General features: G+C 57.3%; 7 protein-coding genes across 7 annotated transcripts; 4 read left to right on the forward strand and 3 right to left on the reverse strand.

Moving 5' to 3' along the window:
* Positions 1–113: 113 nt before the first annotated feature.
* WHR41_07398 (uncharacterized protein) lies at positions 114–1,301 on the forward strand (the record flags this gene model as incomplete). The annotated part of the gene is made up of 1 exon (XM_069376003.1): positions 114–1,301. One exon carries the CDS (start codon positions 114–116, stop codon positions 1,299–1,301), a length of 1,188 nt encoding a protein of 395 aa, XP_069227015.1.
* Positions 1,302–3,653: 2,352 nt separating this feature from the next.
* On the forward strand, positions 3,654–6,162 carry WHR41_07399 (uncharacterized protein). The gene is made up of 6 exons (XM_069376004.1): positions 3,654–4,017; positions 4,067–4,200; positions 4,257–4,523; positions 4,581–5,013; positions 5,070–5,668; positions 5,722–6,162. Exons 1-6 carry the CDS (start codon positions 3,693–3,695, stop codon positions 5,884–5,886), a joined length of 1,923 nt encoding a protein of 640 aa, XP_069227006.1. The 5' UTR covers positions 3,654–3,692; the 3' UTR covers positions 5,887–6,162.
* Positions 6,163–6,210: 48 nt separating this feature from the next.
* WHR41_07400 (uncharacterized protein) lies at positions 6,211–7,182 on the reverse strand (the record flags this gene model as incomplete). Its single annotated transcript, XM_069376005.1, has 1 exon — positions 6,211–7,182. The coding sequence occupies one exon, from the start codon at positions 7,180–7,182 to the stop codon at positions 6,211–6,213; it is 972 nt and encodes a 323-aa protein (XP_069227109.1).
* Positions 7,183–7,864: 682 nt separating this feature from the next.
* WHR41_07401 (uncharacterized protein) lies at positions 7,865–8,755 on the forward strand (the record flags this gene model as incomplete). The annotated part of the gene is made up of 1 exon (XM_069376006.1): positions 7,865–8,755. The coding sequence occupies one exon, from the start codon at positions 7,865–7,867 to the stop codon at positions 8,753–8,755; it is 891 nt and encodes a 296-aa protein (XP_069227108.1).
* Positions 8,756–8,894: 139 nt separating this feature from the next.
* On the reverse strand, positions 8,895–12,203 carry WHR41_07402 (uncharacterized protein; the record flags this gene model as incomplete). The annotated part of the gene is made up of 3 exons (XM_069376007.1): positions 11,904–12,203; positions 11,598–11,760; positions 8,895–11,531 (listed from the first exon to the last, which is right to left on the reverse strand). The coding sequence occupies exons 1-3, from the start codon at positions 11,969–11,971 to the stop codon at positions 8,895–8,897; spliced, it is 2,868 nt and encodes a 955-aa protein (XP_069227107.1). The 5' UTR covers positions 11,972–12,203.
* Positions 12,204–12,418: 215 nt separating this feature from the next.
* Positions 12,419–14,458, forward strand: WHR41_07403 (uncharacterized protein). Its single transcript, XM_069376008.1, has 2 exons — positions 12,419–14,119; positions 14,177–14,458. Exons 1-2 carry the CDS (start codon positions 12,519–12,521, stop codon positions 14,301–14,303), a joined length of 1,728 nt encoding a protein of 575 aa, XP_069227106.1. The 5' UTR covers positions 12,419–12,518; the 3' UTR covers positions 14,304–14,458.
* A 118-nt stretch (positions 14,459–14,576) lies between these two features.
* Positions 14,577–16,715, reverse strand: WHR41_07404 (Dihydrolipoamide dehydrogenase). Its single transcript, XM_069376009.1, has 4 exons — positions 16,458–16,715; positions 16,315–16,394; positions 15,541–16,245; positions 14,577–15,464 (listed from the first exon to the last, which is right to left on the reverse strand). The coding sequence occupies exons 1-4, from the start codon at positions 16,603–16,605 to the stop codon at positions 14,847–14,849; spliced, it is 1,551 nt and encodes a 516-aa protein (XP_069227105.1). The 5' UTR covers positions 16,606–16,715; the 3' UTR covers positions 14,577–14,846.
* Positions 16,716–17,031: the final 316 nt, after the last annotated feature.

Here is a 17,031-nt window from a genome sequence, read left to right on the forward strand (position 1 = left end):
AGGCGCCCGGCAGCGATGTCGCCCGCACGCCGCGCAACCTCGATCCCGCTCTGCATCCTTTTGAGAGGGCGCGAGAGTACACGCGCGCGCTGAACGCCACGAAGTTGGAGCGCATGTTTGCGCAGCCCTTCGTTGCTGATCTGGGACGAGGGCATGTGGATGGTGTTTACACGATTGCTAAGGACCCCAAGTCGCTGGAGAGGTTCGCGAGTGGAAGTGGTGATGGTGTTGTGAAGGTTTGGGATCTGCCCAGTCAAGAGGAGGTATGGCAGGGTCAGGCACATTCGAATATTGTCAAGGGCGTGTGTTGGACGCAGGACCAGAAGCTGCTTTCTTGCGGTACGGACAGGACGGTCAAGCTCTTTGACCCGTACAATACGCCTTCGAAGAGCGCGCCGCTGGCTACTTGGTTGGGAGATTTCGGATTTTCTGCCATCTCTCGCCATCGTAAGGAGCCTTCTTTTGCGGTGTCTTCTTCTGGAATCTCCATCTACGACTTGAACCGCCCGAACTCAGCCCCGACACAGAGCATAGCCTGGCCTACAAACGTCGACACGATCACATCTCTTGCGTTCAACCCGACCGAGACATCATTACTTGCCTCAACAGGCTCAGACCGCTCGCTTGTTCTCTACGACCTCCGCACCAACAGCCCTCTCCACCGCTCTGTCATGTCATTATCCTCAAACGCAGTCTGCTGGAACCCCATGGAAGCCTTCAACTTCGCCGTGGCCAACGAGGACCACAACATCTACATCTTTGACTCGCGTAACCTCTCGCGCGCACTCAACGTCCTCAAAGACCACGTCAGCGCCGTCATGGACGTCGACTTCTCCCCGACCGGCGAAGAGCTCGTCTCCGCCTCCTACGACCGCAGCATCCGCCTCTGGAAGCGCAACCAAGGCCACAGCCGCGACATCTACCACACAAAGCGCATGCAGCGCGTCTTCTCCTGCGCCTGGACGCCCGACAACAACTACGTGCTCTCGGGCTCGGACGACGGCAACGTGCGCCTGTGGCGCGCCAACGCATCCGCGCGCCAGGGCGTCGCGTCCGCCGCGCAGCGCCAGAAGCAGGAGTACGACGAGGCGCTCAAGGAGCGCTACAAGCACATGCCGGAGATTCGCCGCATCGCTCGCCACCGCCACGTGCCCAAGCAGGTCAAAAAGGCCGGCGAGATCAAGGGCGAGGAGCTCAAGGCCATCAAGCGCCGCGAGGAGAACGAGCGCAAGCACTCGCGCAAGGGCCAGAAGAAGCGCCGCAGCGAGAGGGAGAAGATGGTGCTTGCTACGGAGCAGTGAGGAGGCTATTTGCTCATCTACGTTGGCTTGGCATTTACGTGAGCGCTTGTCAGCGCAGTTTGCATCCGTGTGCTTCTCGACTTGCCAGAGATCACACGCGGCGTTTTCGGGGGCGCTTGAGGGCTTTTCTGGGCGGCGAAACATGGCGTTTGATGGCCGTTAAAGAGGTAGCGAAACTCGGCCTGTCACATTTGCAGGCGTTCATAAGTAGTGATAATTTTAGAAGCAAGCGTGGCGAAACAAACTAAATCGAAAAGACCACTCTTCCCAAATAGGAAATGACACAAAACGCCGTTGCGAGTGTTGACGGCAGCCTTCGATATAAGGCAAGCAGGTACTTATCGTTTGTCTCAGTCGCTCAGCAGGCCGAATCATACACACGCCTAGCTCTATGGGGTGGATCCGAGCCGTGACGAGCAGCCCTCCATTTTGTTGAAGCTACGGCAAGTGGTTCTGTTATCGCATGGCTGAAGGTGGGGCAACTGGATGCGATCTTGACTTCCGCCGGGGGCCTTCCATGTTCTTACCGTCCTTCTCAGCCACTCAGCGTGACAGATCACACCCCGGTTCGCCCGGCCGAGGAGCGGTTTACCGGAGTGTGGACGGTTCTCCATGCCATCGAACATCAATTGACAGTCGGTCGGTCAGCATGTAATAGCAGCTTAATTTGATTGGATATCGCTTCTCCTTCCGCCTCTCGGTCGGTGTAACCGGACATTAAGGCCTCGTATCGAGACGAGGCTGTTGGCAAGGCGATTGGACTATGAGGGAAGGTGGTGGGAGGTGAGACGGGATGTCGTTGCGTGTGAATGTGAAGGTGGTGCGGGATCACCGTTGCGCAAGGTGTAGTGCTGCGCACACATGCCGTCCCTTGCTTCGTTGCCGCGGCGCGGCGAGGACAATGCTGCATTGTGTGCCGGGGTGAAATGTGTCGTACGGGGCGGACAGACGGTTGGCGGTTCTCCAGTTGTTTGAAAAGAGTGACAGTATTGAATCAAGCATTTTTACGTGATGGAATCACATATTCGTCTTTACGTATTGGTTTCCCAGGGACCAAGGCCGGCAATACCGTTGCGATTTCCTCCGGCGGACCTGCATATGCTGTACGACGATACTGCAGCTCACCGACCCGTGCGGCGGGTAGCGGCTTGGAGAAGTTACGGTGGCTTCCCAGGGTAGCTCGGACGGGATGCATGGGTACCTTATGTGTGTGCGCGCTCGAGCATTGGAGTCGCACGGAGTTGCCGTGGCACGGCGGTGGGTGTGTAAGGCGTGGAATCAATGTTGTGGCGCGAGGCGAGCGGACTCGAGCACGCTGTAGCTTGCGAGGGGGAATGCCGTGACCTTGACCTGGCTGCCATCAGGCGGTGAGGGTCTTTGCCTGACTATACTTCCTGTTTGGTCGTTGCGTGAGGTCGGATGAAGTGCGTGCTGCGCGTGCGTGATTGGCCGTCGCCAAGCGTGCGTGTTGACTTCGCCGCCCGGCCTGCGCTGCACCACCCTCATGCATCGAACGTCGTCGGGCCAGCAACTCGCCATCTCTCGGTCACCACGCCTCTGTTTGTTACCGTAAATAGCTGATCTGGCAGGTCTATTCCCAGTACCTCTCCCCAAGACGCCATGGGACCCGGCACCTCCCATGTCGGATCCCATGGTGAAGCCACCACCACATGTCTCGCACGCTACTACACGAGGGCGCCGGGCTATGGTGTGGGCCGTTTGTACGCCGCCATGCGAGCACCCTATGTGCCTCCGTAAGCAGGCGATCAGTAAGTCCTCATGTACCTCTGCCATATTCATCAGATCGTCCGGGAGGGCGCATTGCGCGTGTTGCTGCTGCTGCTGCTGCTGCTGCTGCGCACTGTCCGGCCGTTCATCCATTCCCCTGCCAGCCCTCGCCCTGCATCCGCCGCCTCCACCGCATCTCACTTCAACCTCGCCTCAGCCCTGCAACCCTGCCTGCGTGTCGGCAGGGTGACATCAACCCGCTGCCTTTTATGTATTCGCCCGCCCTCGCCGTCGCCCATTCTCCCTGCAGCACGATCTCTCGCTCCATTCCTCCCAGCGTGCGCTTGAGTCGCGCCTGCCGCCGTTCGCTCCTTCCTTGATTGCAAGCCTTTCGGCAGCCGGCTACCCGCGCAGCTGCCTCACCGTTGCCTCGAGTGACAGACGCCGCGTGGCGGGTGGCCCGTCGCTGCGTTTGCGACAATCGCCTTCGCCGACCCATCCTACCGACCTCATTCTTCCGCCCGCCACACTCGCGACTTGAGTATCCCTACTCCTCTGTAGCCGCCGAACGACTTCGCAGCCTGGCGCACGTCGGACGACCCTTTTCCTGCACAGTCGCTCCCGCTTGGGTCGCCCGAGATCGACTGTTCACCTTGCGCGGCCATGCTCTCGCCGGTGGTCTTCCTGCGCCTTTTGGCGTGTATCTCTTTCATAGGCTTCGCTGCCACCGTCGCCGTTCCTCCTCTGCTCAACCATCAGATCGAAGAGCTTCCTCAGTATGGTGACTCTGAGCCATTGCTCGAGCGTCGTCAGACCAACAGCTCTGGTTTCACCGTTGTCACTGGCATTAAGGGAACCAGTCCGCAGCCCAGACTAGAGATTCGCGAGCTGCAGAAGAATTCCGATCAATGGAACATCTATCTGCTTGGCATGAACCGCTTCATGCGCACGAACGAGAGCGAAAAGCTGTCCTACTACAGAATTGCAGGTGAGTCGCCACAGCCACCTTTGTAGTATGAGACCTTTCTGACAGAAAGAAGGAATTCATGGGAGACCTTACACGCCATGGGATGGAGTCGATGCGGCACCGGGTGTCACCGCACCGGGCTATTGCCTCCATCTATCACAGCTGTTCCTTCCTTGGCACCGCCCCTACCTTGCGCTCTACGAGGTTTGTCTATCCCTCTCGCCACCCATCTTCGAACTTTCTCCTGACATCAAAGACAGCAAATCCTGTACTCGCACATTGTCGCCGCTGTCAATGAATTCCCATCCGGACCGGTTCGCACCCGCTACGCTCAGGCCGCGCTCTCATGGCGTCACCCGTACTGGGACTGGGCCGCTGCTCCTCCTAACGGAGAGGGTCTGATGCCTAAGAGTATGAGGACGCCTTTCGTGAAAGTCACTATGCCCAATGGGACCAACACCATTCCGAACCCACTGTACGCGTACAAGTTTCACCCGGTCTACAAGGAGGACTTCTACTATACTCCGGTAAGTGAGATACTTTCCGAGCTGATATCAACTGCTGTAGCTGATCTTGATCTTTAGTGGGCCGATTGGAATTCTACTTTGCGCGCTCCCAGCAGCGGCAATCTCGACGCCCATAGCCTGGACGACTCGATTGGCCCGATCCTGGACAACAGCCGAATCTCTTTCCGAGATCGACTGTACAACCTATTCACCTTCTACAGCAACTACAGCGAGTTCAGCACGGAATCGTACGCGTTCGGGACAGCATTTAGAAACGCTGACAGTCTCGAGTCGATCCACGATGTCATCCACGGTGTGACCGGCAGCGGCGGACACATGACTTACCTAGACTATTCGGCCTACGACCCGCTCTTCTGGCTTCACCATATGATGGTGGATCGAGCATTCGCTTTGTGGCAGGCTCTGAACCCAGACAGCTATGTCAAACCAACGCAGGCTTTTCAGGACTCTTACACCATTGCGAAGGGAACGACGCTCAATGGGGATACACGTAGGTCTCAGCTGACGGTTGACCGGATTTAAGAAGACATACTGACTAAGTTTCAGCTCTTGATCCATTCCACCGTACTGCTAAGGGCGACAGGTGGACAGCAAATTCGGCGCGCTCCACCCGCACGTTCGGTTACACATACCCTGAACTGGTCAACAACGCAAACGCCTCCGCTGTGAAGGCCGCAATCAACAAACTTTACGGCAGCAACACTGGCAACGAAAGCCTTCTATCAAAGCGGTTTTTCGACTTCGGTGACTCAGAGTCTACGTTATCAGAGCGCGATGATGGTCCCAAGCGCCCGCCTCCCAAGCGTCGGGAGTACATTGCCAACATCGTCAGCGACAAGTATAGCTGCAATGGCTCATACGCAGTGTACATCTTCCTCGGGAACTTCGACGGCAATAACGCCAAAAGCTGGCCTACATCGTCGAATCTGGTCGGGACACACGCTGTGTTCGCAATGATTCCACAAGAAGCAGAAAAACATGGGCGGAACGTCAAACGCGAGGCTCTTTCGGGAGTCCAAGTGACGGGCACGATGCCTTTGACTAATGCTTTGCTGGAAAAAGCGAAGGCTGGCGAGATGCGTTCCATGCAGCCTGAGCATGTGGAGGAGTATATGGCCAACAATCTGCAATACAGGGTCGCAAGGGTGAGTAGACTTCGCACTACTGATCTGAAATCATACTGACTAATGTTCATCAGTTCGACGGCACAGAGGTCCCTCTCGCAGATGTGCCCAGCCTCTCGGTCAACGTGGTGGGCGCAGACGTCACGCCTTCAACGAAAGACGACCAGTTCCCACGCTGGGCCAACTTCCAGTCCTTGAGACACGTTACCGAAGGCATCGACGGCAGATGCGCTCGTTAAGTCCTCTTCATCAGCACTTTCACAGCGAACAGGTTGCATATAGGCGTCTTTGGGAACGAGTCGAACACGGGCGAGAATGCATGAGGATTTTCGGCACGGCCGGTTGCAATAGCAAATGTGCATGACCAAGGGAAAGGAGAGAATGCTTCTTCTGGTAGCGGATGGCATGTTGATGGTGGTCTGTATGGTTCAAGTCGGCTAATAGCGTTTCCGCTGAACACCAAATAATACTCTAGTCTCCCGTCAAAATCGAAGAAAAGCTCACAGTTTCCTGCTTCCAGACCTCCTACCCTTCCCTCTACCAACCTCAAACACAACAGTCAGTCAATCATGCAAATCCCTCTCCAAAGTCACCTCCGGCCTATCAATCCGATAAATCACCTTCGCCGTATTAAAATACCCCTCATACTCGATCTCCTCCTCCCCGCCCTCAGCATCAAGATCGTAATGATAATGCCCGCCCCTGTTGCCCCCGTCCGCACTAAAACAATGCGTATGCTCCATCCGCAACCCCATCTCCTTCCCAGGATCCGCACTGTGCAGCACGGACAAACACACCACCGGCGCACCGAACTCATGGTACGTCAGCCATGCGTTCAGCTGCGCGGGCGACTCGAAGGACGCGGAGGGGAAGTCTGGCATCACGTGGTAGTTGGCGCGGCCGCGCTTGATCACGAGCGCTCCGCCGAGGCTTACGGGCCGGGCATCGCCGTAGGCAGAGTGGAGAGCGTGCCGGATGCACTCTGTGAAGCTCTTTTGCGAACCGATGCGGCCCCGCGCGGTTATCTTGAGAACGTCGCCTGGGAGGCCGGAGCTGCCGAAGAGGTTCATCATCAGCGCGCAGTCGGTGCTGGGACACTTTTCCACGACGACGGAGCCGTCGGCGCGGTTGACCGCCGCGTAGTGCGTTTGGTTGTCGATGTTCTCGAACCCGTTTTCCCAGGACAGGTTGGGCGCGAGCTCGGCGTTGGTTCCCAAGTGGTGGAAGGGGCCGGCGCCGGCGCCGATGAGGCTGCCGCGCGAGGGGGACATTTCCATCGCGCGGGCGAGCGCGGGCAGGGAGTACTTGCAGGTGAGCTTGGGGACGGGGAAGAGGTTGGGTTGGCCGCCGATGTCTGCGGCGCGCTCGCTGCCGGAGAGGCCTTGGGTGGCGAGGTGGAAGGGGGGTTGCCGGAGGTCAGGGCAGGGGGTGACGGTGATTGTGGCGGAGGTGTAGTTTGCGCTGAGGGCGGGTTGGAGGGTTTTGGCGAGGTCGGCGAGGGAGGGTGGATTGAGAGGGTAGGTCTTTGTTTCCATTGTTGGGCTGTAAGATATGAGTGTCGATTTACAATGCGCGGCGATTGGTTGCTGTTGGAAATGTATTCTGAATGTAGTCAGGCGTCGACGGAACGGATAACGGATTAAAAATTGGCTGAGGATGTTCAAAGATACGAACGGTTCTCGACTACCCGGATACGGGATTGTTTTATGCATTAGTATATATATTTCATGTTGCAATTGCACGTGAGGTCGGTGGAGTGTCGTGTTGAACGCGATCAACAAAGCCGAGGGAACCTCGTGCGGAGATTTGGGTTCACTGCTCTTGAAAGTTGGAGTTGATCACCAAGGATGCGGACAAACTCGCCACCGATATCGCAGTCGTCGGTGACGGGAATATCGTACGTATTAATATCGTGTTTATGCCGTTCAAATAGAGTGAAAACTTCAGTGATACTTCCCCAAGTCCAATAACGCTCGTCAGAGTTCCGTCAATTACTTTGGCATACGACGACGACGATCATCAGAATTATTCCGACCCTACGGACAACAAGACACCATAGGCTTCCAGAGGTCGATTTCATAACAATATCAATAGGACTAAAAGGCGTCTCATCCGGTAATGCATCGGCCAGTTGAAAAATATACGTCGAAAGCGACAACTCCATTAAACACCAACACGCCACGACCTTTCGAAGATCAACACCCTTCCACTGCCACCATGTCAGCATCAACAACCACACCCCAAGAGCCACCCACTGCCCCCGTCTTCCCAACCTACCCCGACCTCAAAAACCGCGTCGCCCTCATAACAGGCATCGGCCAAGTCGGCTCACCCACCAGCCACACCTGGGGCAACGGAGCGGCCACCGCACGCCTTCTCGCCCACAACGGCGTCAATATCATCGGCTGCGACCTGCACCTCTCCGCCGCCGAACGCACTCGCGACCGACTGGTAGCCGAGTTCCCACACGCCGACATCCGCGTCCTCGCCGCGGACGTGACCAAAACCGCCGACGTGCGCGCCCTCGTCGCCTTCGCCGCCGAATCCCTTGGCAACCGCATCGACATCCTCGTCAACAACGTCGGCATGACCGCCCCCGGCTCGCCGAGCAGCATGTCCGAGGACACCTGGACCGCGCAGATCGACCTGAACCTGCACTCCGTCTACCGGCTGTGCAACGCCGTGCTGCCCGTCATGGAAGCGCAGGGCGGCGGCGGGAGCATTGTCAACAACGCCTCCATCACGGCGCTGCGATACATCGGCAAGCCGCAGATTGCGTACGCGAGCGCGAAGGCGGCGGTGCTGCAGTTTACGCGCGCGACGGGCGCGATGTATGCTGCGAAGCAGATCAGGTGCAATGCTGTCGTGCCGGGGCTGATGTATACGCCGCTGGTGGAGAATCTGGCCGAGAGCGAGAGAGCGGAGGACAAGGAGGTTGCGGGGAGGATTATGGCGCATAATGTGCCGATGGGGTGGATGGGCCGCGGGGAGGATGTCGCGAATGCGGTTGTTTGGCTGGCGAGTGGCGCGAGTCGGTATGTGACTTCTCAGACAATTGTGGTTGATGGAGGGATTACGGAAAGTACAGGAACAGGGTTTGGGGTGTAGGGTTGATTGTTGGGAAGTCTTGCGGGTGGGAGGCGGAGTCGTAGGACGTGAGGGTCTTCGATTTCGTGAAGCTTGTAGCTCTATCTCCGGAACGCCGCGCTTGCATCGAACCAAGACAACAAGAAAATGAGGCCCAGGTTTACTTCTTCGCTTTCCCTTTCCCTGCCACGCCTCCAGCAAGTCTCCCAAGGTGACCCAGTCCACCGGTCTTCGCTTTGGATGGTCCATTACCTGTAGGAGTGATAGGAGGTCCGCCTTGCCCTTGCCTGGTGAGGCTTGCCGCGCTGTTCGGCCGTGCTGTTCGGTCAGGAACAGTCAAGCGGATTTTGCTTCCACGAGCATCAGCAGACTTGTCCAGGGGCAAGGACTCCGCTTGGGCTTCCTCAATGTGCGGGTTGAGCTGCCGCAGCTGAGCCCTGCGGACGCGGTCTTGCGTTGCTCTGAACTTCTCGAGCAGCTCCGTCCATCTGATGCCGCCGTCTTCTCGGCTCTTAAGGCGGTTTTGCCGCTCGAATGTGCTGACGCTAGAGGGGGTTGTAGGAGGAACACCGCCTGTCCTTGGCGCGATGTGCAAATATCCAATTGCGCTGACGGAGTTGAGGCGATTCTTCAATGCGGCGAAAGCACTCGATTGCGGCAGAAGCATGAGTAGGCCGTAAAGACACTTGTATAGATGAGGGAAACGCTCTGGTTCGAGCAGCTGCATCCGGAGATAGGTGAATACGGGCGACTCAAGCAGTTGGACAAGCTTGTCGATCTGAATGAGAGTGTTGACCGTCATCTCCATGTCTGCGAAAACTTGAAGAAGGTTGTATGCTTGCTCATAAGCCTGAGCCAACAGACACAGGGAAAAAGTGGCGACTGCATTGCCGCACCAGGCTTTGAAGAGAACTGTGAAGAACGTCTGGCTTTCTTTGGACGAATCGAGTTGCCGCAACCGCTTCCGCAGGTCAGCCAATTCGGGCGCCGTAATCAGGTTGTTGTTTAGGTTCTGCACCATCAGAGTCGCGAACTCAATGTCCTCTTCAGTGTCGTATGTCGTACTGAGGATATCACTTAAGGTGCGGTATATTCTTTCCGCCGATAGCGATGTGCTCAACTGTCTTATAATGAGGTTACCTCGTGACTGAAGCAATGCGCGATCTGTGCAAAATAAGGATAGCAAGTTTTGCATGAAAGAGGTAAAATAGCTTTCATCGCTATTCTTGCTGATCTGGCTCAGCAGAAGTAGGTCTCTGGTGACGACAGCCTCAGCGGGATCGCTGAGAGTCTTCAGCAAGGCCGGGAAGGTGCCGGAGTGGATAGCAAGGATGCGTCTCGGTGATTTGCGGTGGAGCATGATCAACCAAGCAAGAGCGGCTACTCGGGTTGCTTCGTGTTCGTGAAGGAATTGTAATGTGAGAGCGTTCACAGCAGCCTCATAGTCGAAATGTATGGTGGGAGTGGCGTCAGAAGGAGTGTCTTCCGCTGGCGGTTCAGGTGTCCGGCTAGTGGGAGTGCGAGAAGAGGTATCCGCAGGTTCAGGGCTGGGTGCTTTGCGAGTCAGCCTTGAAGAAGGCCCTGATTCCCGGCGATCGCCATTTGAGGTATCCTTCAAGTTCTTCGAGGTCAAACTCGCTGCGGGCGTGGCCAATGAGTTGGGTTGCGCTTGCGGCGCGTTCTGATCAGACTTTGCCGGTTCCTCGGGTAGCGACATGACATAAGCCATTAATGCTTGGTTCACACGGCTTGCCGCCTGCTTGACCAAGTCGACGTCGTGAGATAAAGCGGGCAGCACCTGACCCAGCAAGCGGGGTGTGAAGAGTAGAATGTCTTCGGGGCAGATGTCAAGAAATGCCTCAATCCATTTCAGAGTCGTCACCTGGACCTCCTCGTTCTGCGATTCCGACAAGAATGTCACCAAGATGTCGAGAATCCTTTGATAGTCGATGGGTACGTCCTGGCCAGGGATCCACTCGTCTTCAGCGTCATCGACATCCTTTTCGGTGTCGCTCGCAGTCAATGATGAGCGGCCGTCGGATGCAAAGTCGCCATCTGTGCCGTCGCCTCCCTCGTCTCGCGCCTCGTCTTTTGATTCAGACTGTTCTGCATCTTGCGCCTCAACACTATCATTTGCTTGGCCTTCATCGCCAGGCGCACTTGAATCGCTGGGCTTCCTTTCAGTGTCGCGCGTCCGCCTGCTTTCTGCAATACCTTTCTTGACCGCTGCAATTTTCTTGATCTCGGTGAGAAACTTGTCCAGAGCCTGTTTGGTTGTTGTATGCACGTCGACGTTTGTGTCGGTCAGGTACTTGAGAAGCCCACCCAGGAAACTAGGCAGGTAGGCGACAAGCTCAAGGTCGGGTATTGAATCCAATAAGGTGATCCAGGACGTCAAGAATGATCGCGTAAAAGGATTCATGACGTGGATACGTTCCTGCAGCAAGGGAATGAACTTGGGCAGGCTGAAAGCCATGGGAAGTTCATCTCGATCAGCATCGTCCCCGAAAGAGTCCTCAGGTGCGAGAATGCTCGCATATGTGGCTGCAGACTCGCTGACAATATCTTTGATCAATCGGTCGAGAAGTTCGGCACCGTTCTTCACACTAAGTTCAGAATCGGCAGCGAGCTTGCAGAGAGCGTCAAAAACGTCGTTGAAGTAGACCAGGATTTCGCCTTTGGCAACTTTGGCAATATTGTACATGCTCTCGCAAGCGTAGTAGCGCACACGCGCATCTTGGTCTGAGAAGCAAGCCAATACGGGAGGTACTATCTCGCGCAGATACCGGGCGACTTCCTGTGTTGTTCAGTATCGCGTCATAGGATTGTATCGGACTTAGATGTTCGGAATGGGCTGCCTTACTGAACCAAGAGCAATGGCTGCTGCAGCCAAGCCAATCAATCCTCCGTTTCGAGCATGAGGCTGGTGAACTGCATAGGCGTAATCATGGCAGAGCTGGTGGACAATTTTGGCGATGCGGTCATGGTTGCCTTCGGCAAGAGCGGATCGGATGGTGGTCTCGAGTCTGGAGACGTTGTCAGTCAGTGGACCCAGATCCTTTGTGCTAGCTCATGCGCGATCATCCTCAATTTGGCAATGGCCCGTACTGCCCAAAGAGTCGTGCAGTATGGAGGGCAGCAACAAAGTCGGTGTCGGTGTGGAACATACTCAAGAGCACCGCCTTTCCTCTTGTCGTACAGCTTGTCCTGTAACGCCCGCGATGTTGCAGTCTCCATCTATTCTGCTCCCGCTCTGCCCACTCTGCACGAATGGCACTCGCTGGAGTTCGTCTAGTCTCGCGTGACCATAGCGTCACTCTCACGGTGTTGCAGACGATGTTTGTTGGAACGCGGGCTGTCTGGCGAAGGCAGGTTGGGCTGAGTTGTTCTTGTGTGGTTCTTGTGTGGTAGGCGCGTATGCAGCGTGTGGGACTGCTCAGTGATTGTGGTCGTGTTTTGTGGTCCAGCCAGGCGGCGGCGGAGGGTGTTCGTCCAGTGGTGCAGCGGCTGGCCTCGGCAGCTCATGGGAGCTTGGGACAAGCCAAACACATGACATGACAAGGAACGCGCTGTTCGTGGCTTGCCCGGGCCGCCCGGCGAGGCGAAGGCTCGCTCCGTCGCCGCCAGCGTGGGGCAGCTGTGAATTCGCGCCCCGCGATGGATATGACTGGGCATTGATAAGGCGCGGGAAACATTTCGCCCACGCGCCCTGCCACATACCGCCTCTCCACAGTCGTTTTCTGGTATCCGGCCACACATTGGACCACATTGACACACACACAACATGGCGGACAAGCCCGTGATCCACGTCGACGAGGAAGCCGGCCTCGACGTCCCCGAGCAGGATGGCAGCCAGGCCAAGCCCTACAAGAGCGTGCAGTTTGCCTACCAGCAGCACACCGACACCGCCTCGTACCTGTCCAAGAAGAAGGAGGGCGACGAGGAGGTCGCGACATACAAGCCTGCCGCCAAGGCTGCGCTGAAGAAGGCTGCCAACTATGTTGAGCAGCAGAAGAAGAAGGCTGGCAAAGAGAAGGAGCTGGCTCTGAGGCAGAAGAAGGAGGAAGACGAGAGGCAAAAGGCTCTTGAGGAGGCCAAGAAGATTGTCATCACCGAAGATGCCAGCCTGCCTAAGGCTGTCAAGATCAACCTGGGCGAGACGAGACCTGAGATTGTCAAGCTGGGCAACGGTGAGAGGCCCAAGGAGGTCGACTACAGCAGCGAGAACCGCGGCACTCGCGTGCGTGTGCTTGGTCGCGTGCACAGAGAGAGGAAGCAGAAGGACCTCTGCTTCGTCACCCTCCGCGATGGCTACGGCTACATGCAGTGCGTCCTTGCCGGCCCGCTTGCTAGAACCTACGACGCCATTACCCTCACGCGCGAGACCAGCATGATGATCACCGGCGAAATGTGGGAGGTTCCCCCTGGCGCCCACGCCCCGAACAACCGCGAACTGCACGCCGACTACTTCGAGATCATCGGCAAGGCCCCCGGTGGTGACGAGGCCATTACCAACAAGGTCCAGGAGAAGGGTGACCCCCAGACTCTCCTCGACATGCGCCACCTTCTCCTCCGTGGTGAGACCGCCAGCTCTCTGATGTTCGTCCGCGATGCTGTCGAGTTTGCCTTCAATGCCAAGTACCACGAGCTCGGCTACATCAAGGTCGCTCCTCCTGCACTTGTCCAGACCCAGGTCGAGGGCGGCAGCACCCTCTTCGGCTTCAACTACTACGGTGAGAACGCCTACCTCACCCAATCCTCCCAGCTCTACCTCGAGACTGCCATCCCCTTCGCCGGCAACGTCTACTGCATTGAGAAGTCCTTCCGCGCCGAGAAGTCCCTCACCCGCCGCCACTTGTCGGAATACACCCACGTGGAGGCTGAGCTTGACTTTATCAACTTCGACGACCTCCTCGTCCATTTGGAGGACATGATCTGCGGAGTGCTCGAGCACGTGCTCGCCAACCCGCGCATCGCCGCCATGTTGCAGAAACTCAACCCAGACTTCCAGATGCCCGAGCGCCCCTTCAAGCGCATGCGCTACTCGGACGCCATCGACTGGCTGGTGGAGAACGAGATCCCGAACGAGGAGGGCGAGCCGCACAAGTTCGGCGACGACATCGCCGAGGCCGCCGAGCGCCGCATGACCGACATCATCAACCGCCCCATCTTCCTCACCCACTTCCCCGTCGAGATCAAGGCCTTCTACATGCAGAAGGAGAAGGCCGACCCCCGCGTCACCGAGTCCGTTGACGTCCTCATGCCCGGCGTCGGCGAGATCGTCGGCGGCAGCATGCGCATGGACAACTTCGACGAGCTCATGGCCGCTTACAAGCGCGAGGGCATGGACCCTTCGCCTTACTACTGGTACACTGATGTTAGGAAGTGAGTTCTGAACTACCCCACTCGATTTTCGAGAATCTGAAGGCTAACTTTGATCAGGTACGGCTCCTCTCCCCACGGCGGCTACGGTCTCGGTCTCGAGCGCTTCCTCGCCTGGCTGTGCAACCAGCACACCGTCCGCGACACCTGCTTGTACCCCCGCTACATGGGCCGCTGCAAGCCTTAGACGACGTGTCTGCATGAGTAACGAAGGGAAATGTGGTTGAAGGCGTAGAGGCCATGATCGGACCCGGCATAGAAAAGAGGTATCTAGAAAAAAGATCCCGTGTCTTTAGCGATCTCAAAGAACAAAAACATTCGAAACGAAAAGAACTGCAAACACGTGCTTTCATGAGCGACGTGGAAAACCATCCCTCAATGCCCACAGCACGACACACAAGCACATCCTATGCACAGACACGAGTGGTAGTCAAACGTCACTGCAAGATCGAACGGGTGATTTGATGGGGAACATGCCTGTGGCTGGTATGATACACTCGAATAACCCGCGCAACAAAAAAAGAATATACCATATAGACAAGAGGAAAGAAGACCACACCCGCCGTGCCCGTTTCACTCCTTTCCCGGGCCAGCTGCCCATGCGTCAGACGAAGCCCTCTATTGCGAGCCAACTCCGGCGTTTCCGCTCACTGCCTTCCTCTCACTTCGAACATCCAACAGCGCATCATTACCACTATTTTGACTTTTTTCTCTCTTCTAGCGTAACCGTCTAGTAGTGGATGGCCTTGCCGTAGGTGGCCATGGCAGCTTCCTTGAAGGCCTCGGCGAGCGTGGGGTGGGCGTGCGAGGTGCGGCCGATGTCCTCGGTCGAGGCGCCGTACTCGAGCGCAAGCGTGCCCTCGGCGATCATCTCGCCGGCGTTGGGGCCGACGATGTGCACGCCCAGGATGCGGTCGGTCTCGGCATCGGCAAGGAACTTGACCAGGCCCTCGGAGTCAAGGTTGGTCTTGGCGCGCGAGTTGGCGCTGAAGGGGAAGCTGCCGACCTTGTAGTTGACGCCGGCCTCCTTGAGCTCGGCTTCGTTCTGGCCGACCCACGCGACCTCGGGGTGGGTGTACATGACGCTGGGGATGGCGCCGTAGTTGACGTGGCCGTAGTTCTTGGTGATGTACTCGACGGCCGCGACGGCCTCCTCCTCGGCCTTGTGGGCAAGCATGGGGCCGAAGGTGCAGTCACCGATCACGCGGATGTGAGGGATCTTGGTGCGGTACTCCTGGTCGATCACGAGACGGCCGCGGTTGTCGGTCTCAAGACCGATCTTCTCGAAGCCGAGACCGGCGGTGTAGGGGCGACGGCCGATGGCGACAAGGCAAACGTCTGCCTCGAGCTGTGAAGAGGGTTGTTAGTAAGCAGGCCATGCGGTCATGCGGTTGTGCGACAGTGATCGCGAGAAGTGAACTTACAGTCTCAGCCTTGCCGCCCTTGGCAGCCTCGACGTCGAGCTTGACGCCCTCGCCGCTGTCGTCACCCTTGACGACCTTGGTGTTGAGCTTGAACTTCAGGCCCTGCTTGCCGAGGGTCTTCTGGATGTTCTTGGAGATGTCGGTGTCCATGCCAGGACCGCCGATCTGGCCGAGGAACTCGACAACGGTGACCTCGGAGCCGAGACGGGACCAGACGGAGGCCATCTCGAGACCAATGATACCACCACCAATGACGACCATCTTCTTGGGGACCTCAGTAAGGGCGATAGCGCCGGTGGAGGTGATGACCTTCTTCTCGTCGATGGTAAGGCCGGGGAAGGGAGTGGCCTCGGAACCGGTCGCGATGAGGATGTTCTTGCCGCGCACGCTGGTCTCGCCGCCCTCGGTCAGGTTGACGTTGATGGTGTGCTCGTCGGCGAACGCGCCAGTGCCCTTAATGTACTCAACGTTGTTCTTCTTGAAAAGGAACTCGATACCCTTCGTCAGACCGCCGACGGAGGTCTCCTTGGCCTTCATCATCTGGGCAAGGTTGAGCTTGACATCGTTGACCTCGATGCCGCGGTTCTTGGTGTCGTGCATGATCTGGTGGTAGAGGTGCGAGTTGTTGAGGAGGGATTTCGAGGGAATGCAGCCAACGTTCAGGCAGGTACCGCCGAGGGAGCCACGCTTCTCAATGCATGCGACCTGTGTCCGGAAGTGTTAGAGAAAGTGTCCTCCTGCGTCGATGTTATGTTCCCAAGCTCTCCGACGCACCTTGAGGCCCTCCTGGCCGGCCTTGATGGCGGCGACATATCCGGCAACACCGCCACCGATGATGACGAGATCCTTCTCCTCTGCGCAAATGTCAAGTCAGCATGCCTGCAGGCGCGCCGAGCAAATGTGTGATTCTTCCGTACCAGAAGGGGTGGCGTAGCCTCGTCTTTGCCATATGCGCTGCTGCAGCAGGGTTGTGCTGGGGGCTGTTGAGCGAAGGGCCTGGGCGCTCTGGAAACCGGAGGAGAGAGCGCCGCGGGTGGACGCGCGGGTGGCGAGCTGCTTGAACATGACCGCGGAATACAGAACGAGAGGCGGCGGAAGAGGAGGGGCGGCGCAATGTATGGGAGGTGGTGGCGGAGAGGGGTGGGTGAGGATGGAGATGGTATGCAGGTGGAAAAGGCTGGCGTCGGTGTTGCTGAGCTGCCGCTGGTGCTGTTGCTGGCTGGCGCCGGCTTTCCCACGAAGACTAGCCGGGCTGCTGGCTGCTAGCTTCGGAGGAGGCTTCGGCCCGTCCAATCAGCGCCATCGAGAACATCAACTGCAGACGTACACTACGTACAATCAATCGATCCTTACCGAGGGCTACATTACTGATTATCGTGTTGCGGTATATCGGGTGCATCAGGGTAGTTTGTATTCACATCTCACGTTCACAAGCGATGGATACACGTGGGAGGTGTCACGACAGTATCACAATGGCGAGAGTGTTTTGTG

Source organism: Cladosporium halotolerans, assembly GCF_011745625.1.
Source record: "Cladosporium halotolerans strain TM138-S3 chromosome Unknown Sca30, whole genome shotgun sequence".
Taxonomy (NCBI): domain Eukaryota; kingdom Fungi; phylum Ascomycota; class Dothideomycetes; order Cladosporiales; family Cladosporiaceae; genus Cladosporium; species Cladosporium halotolerans.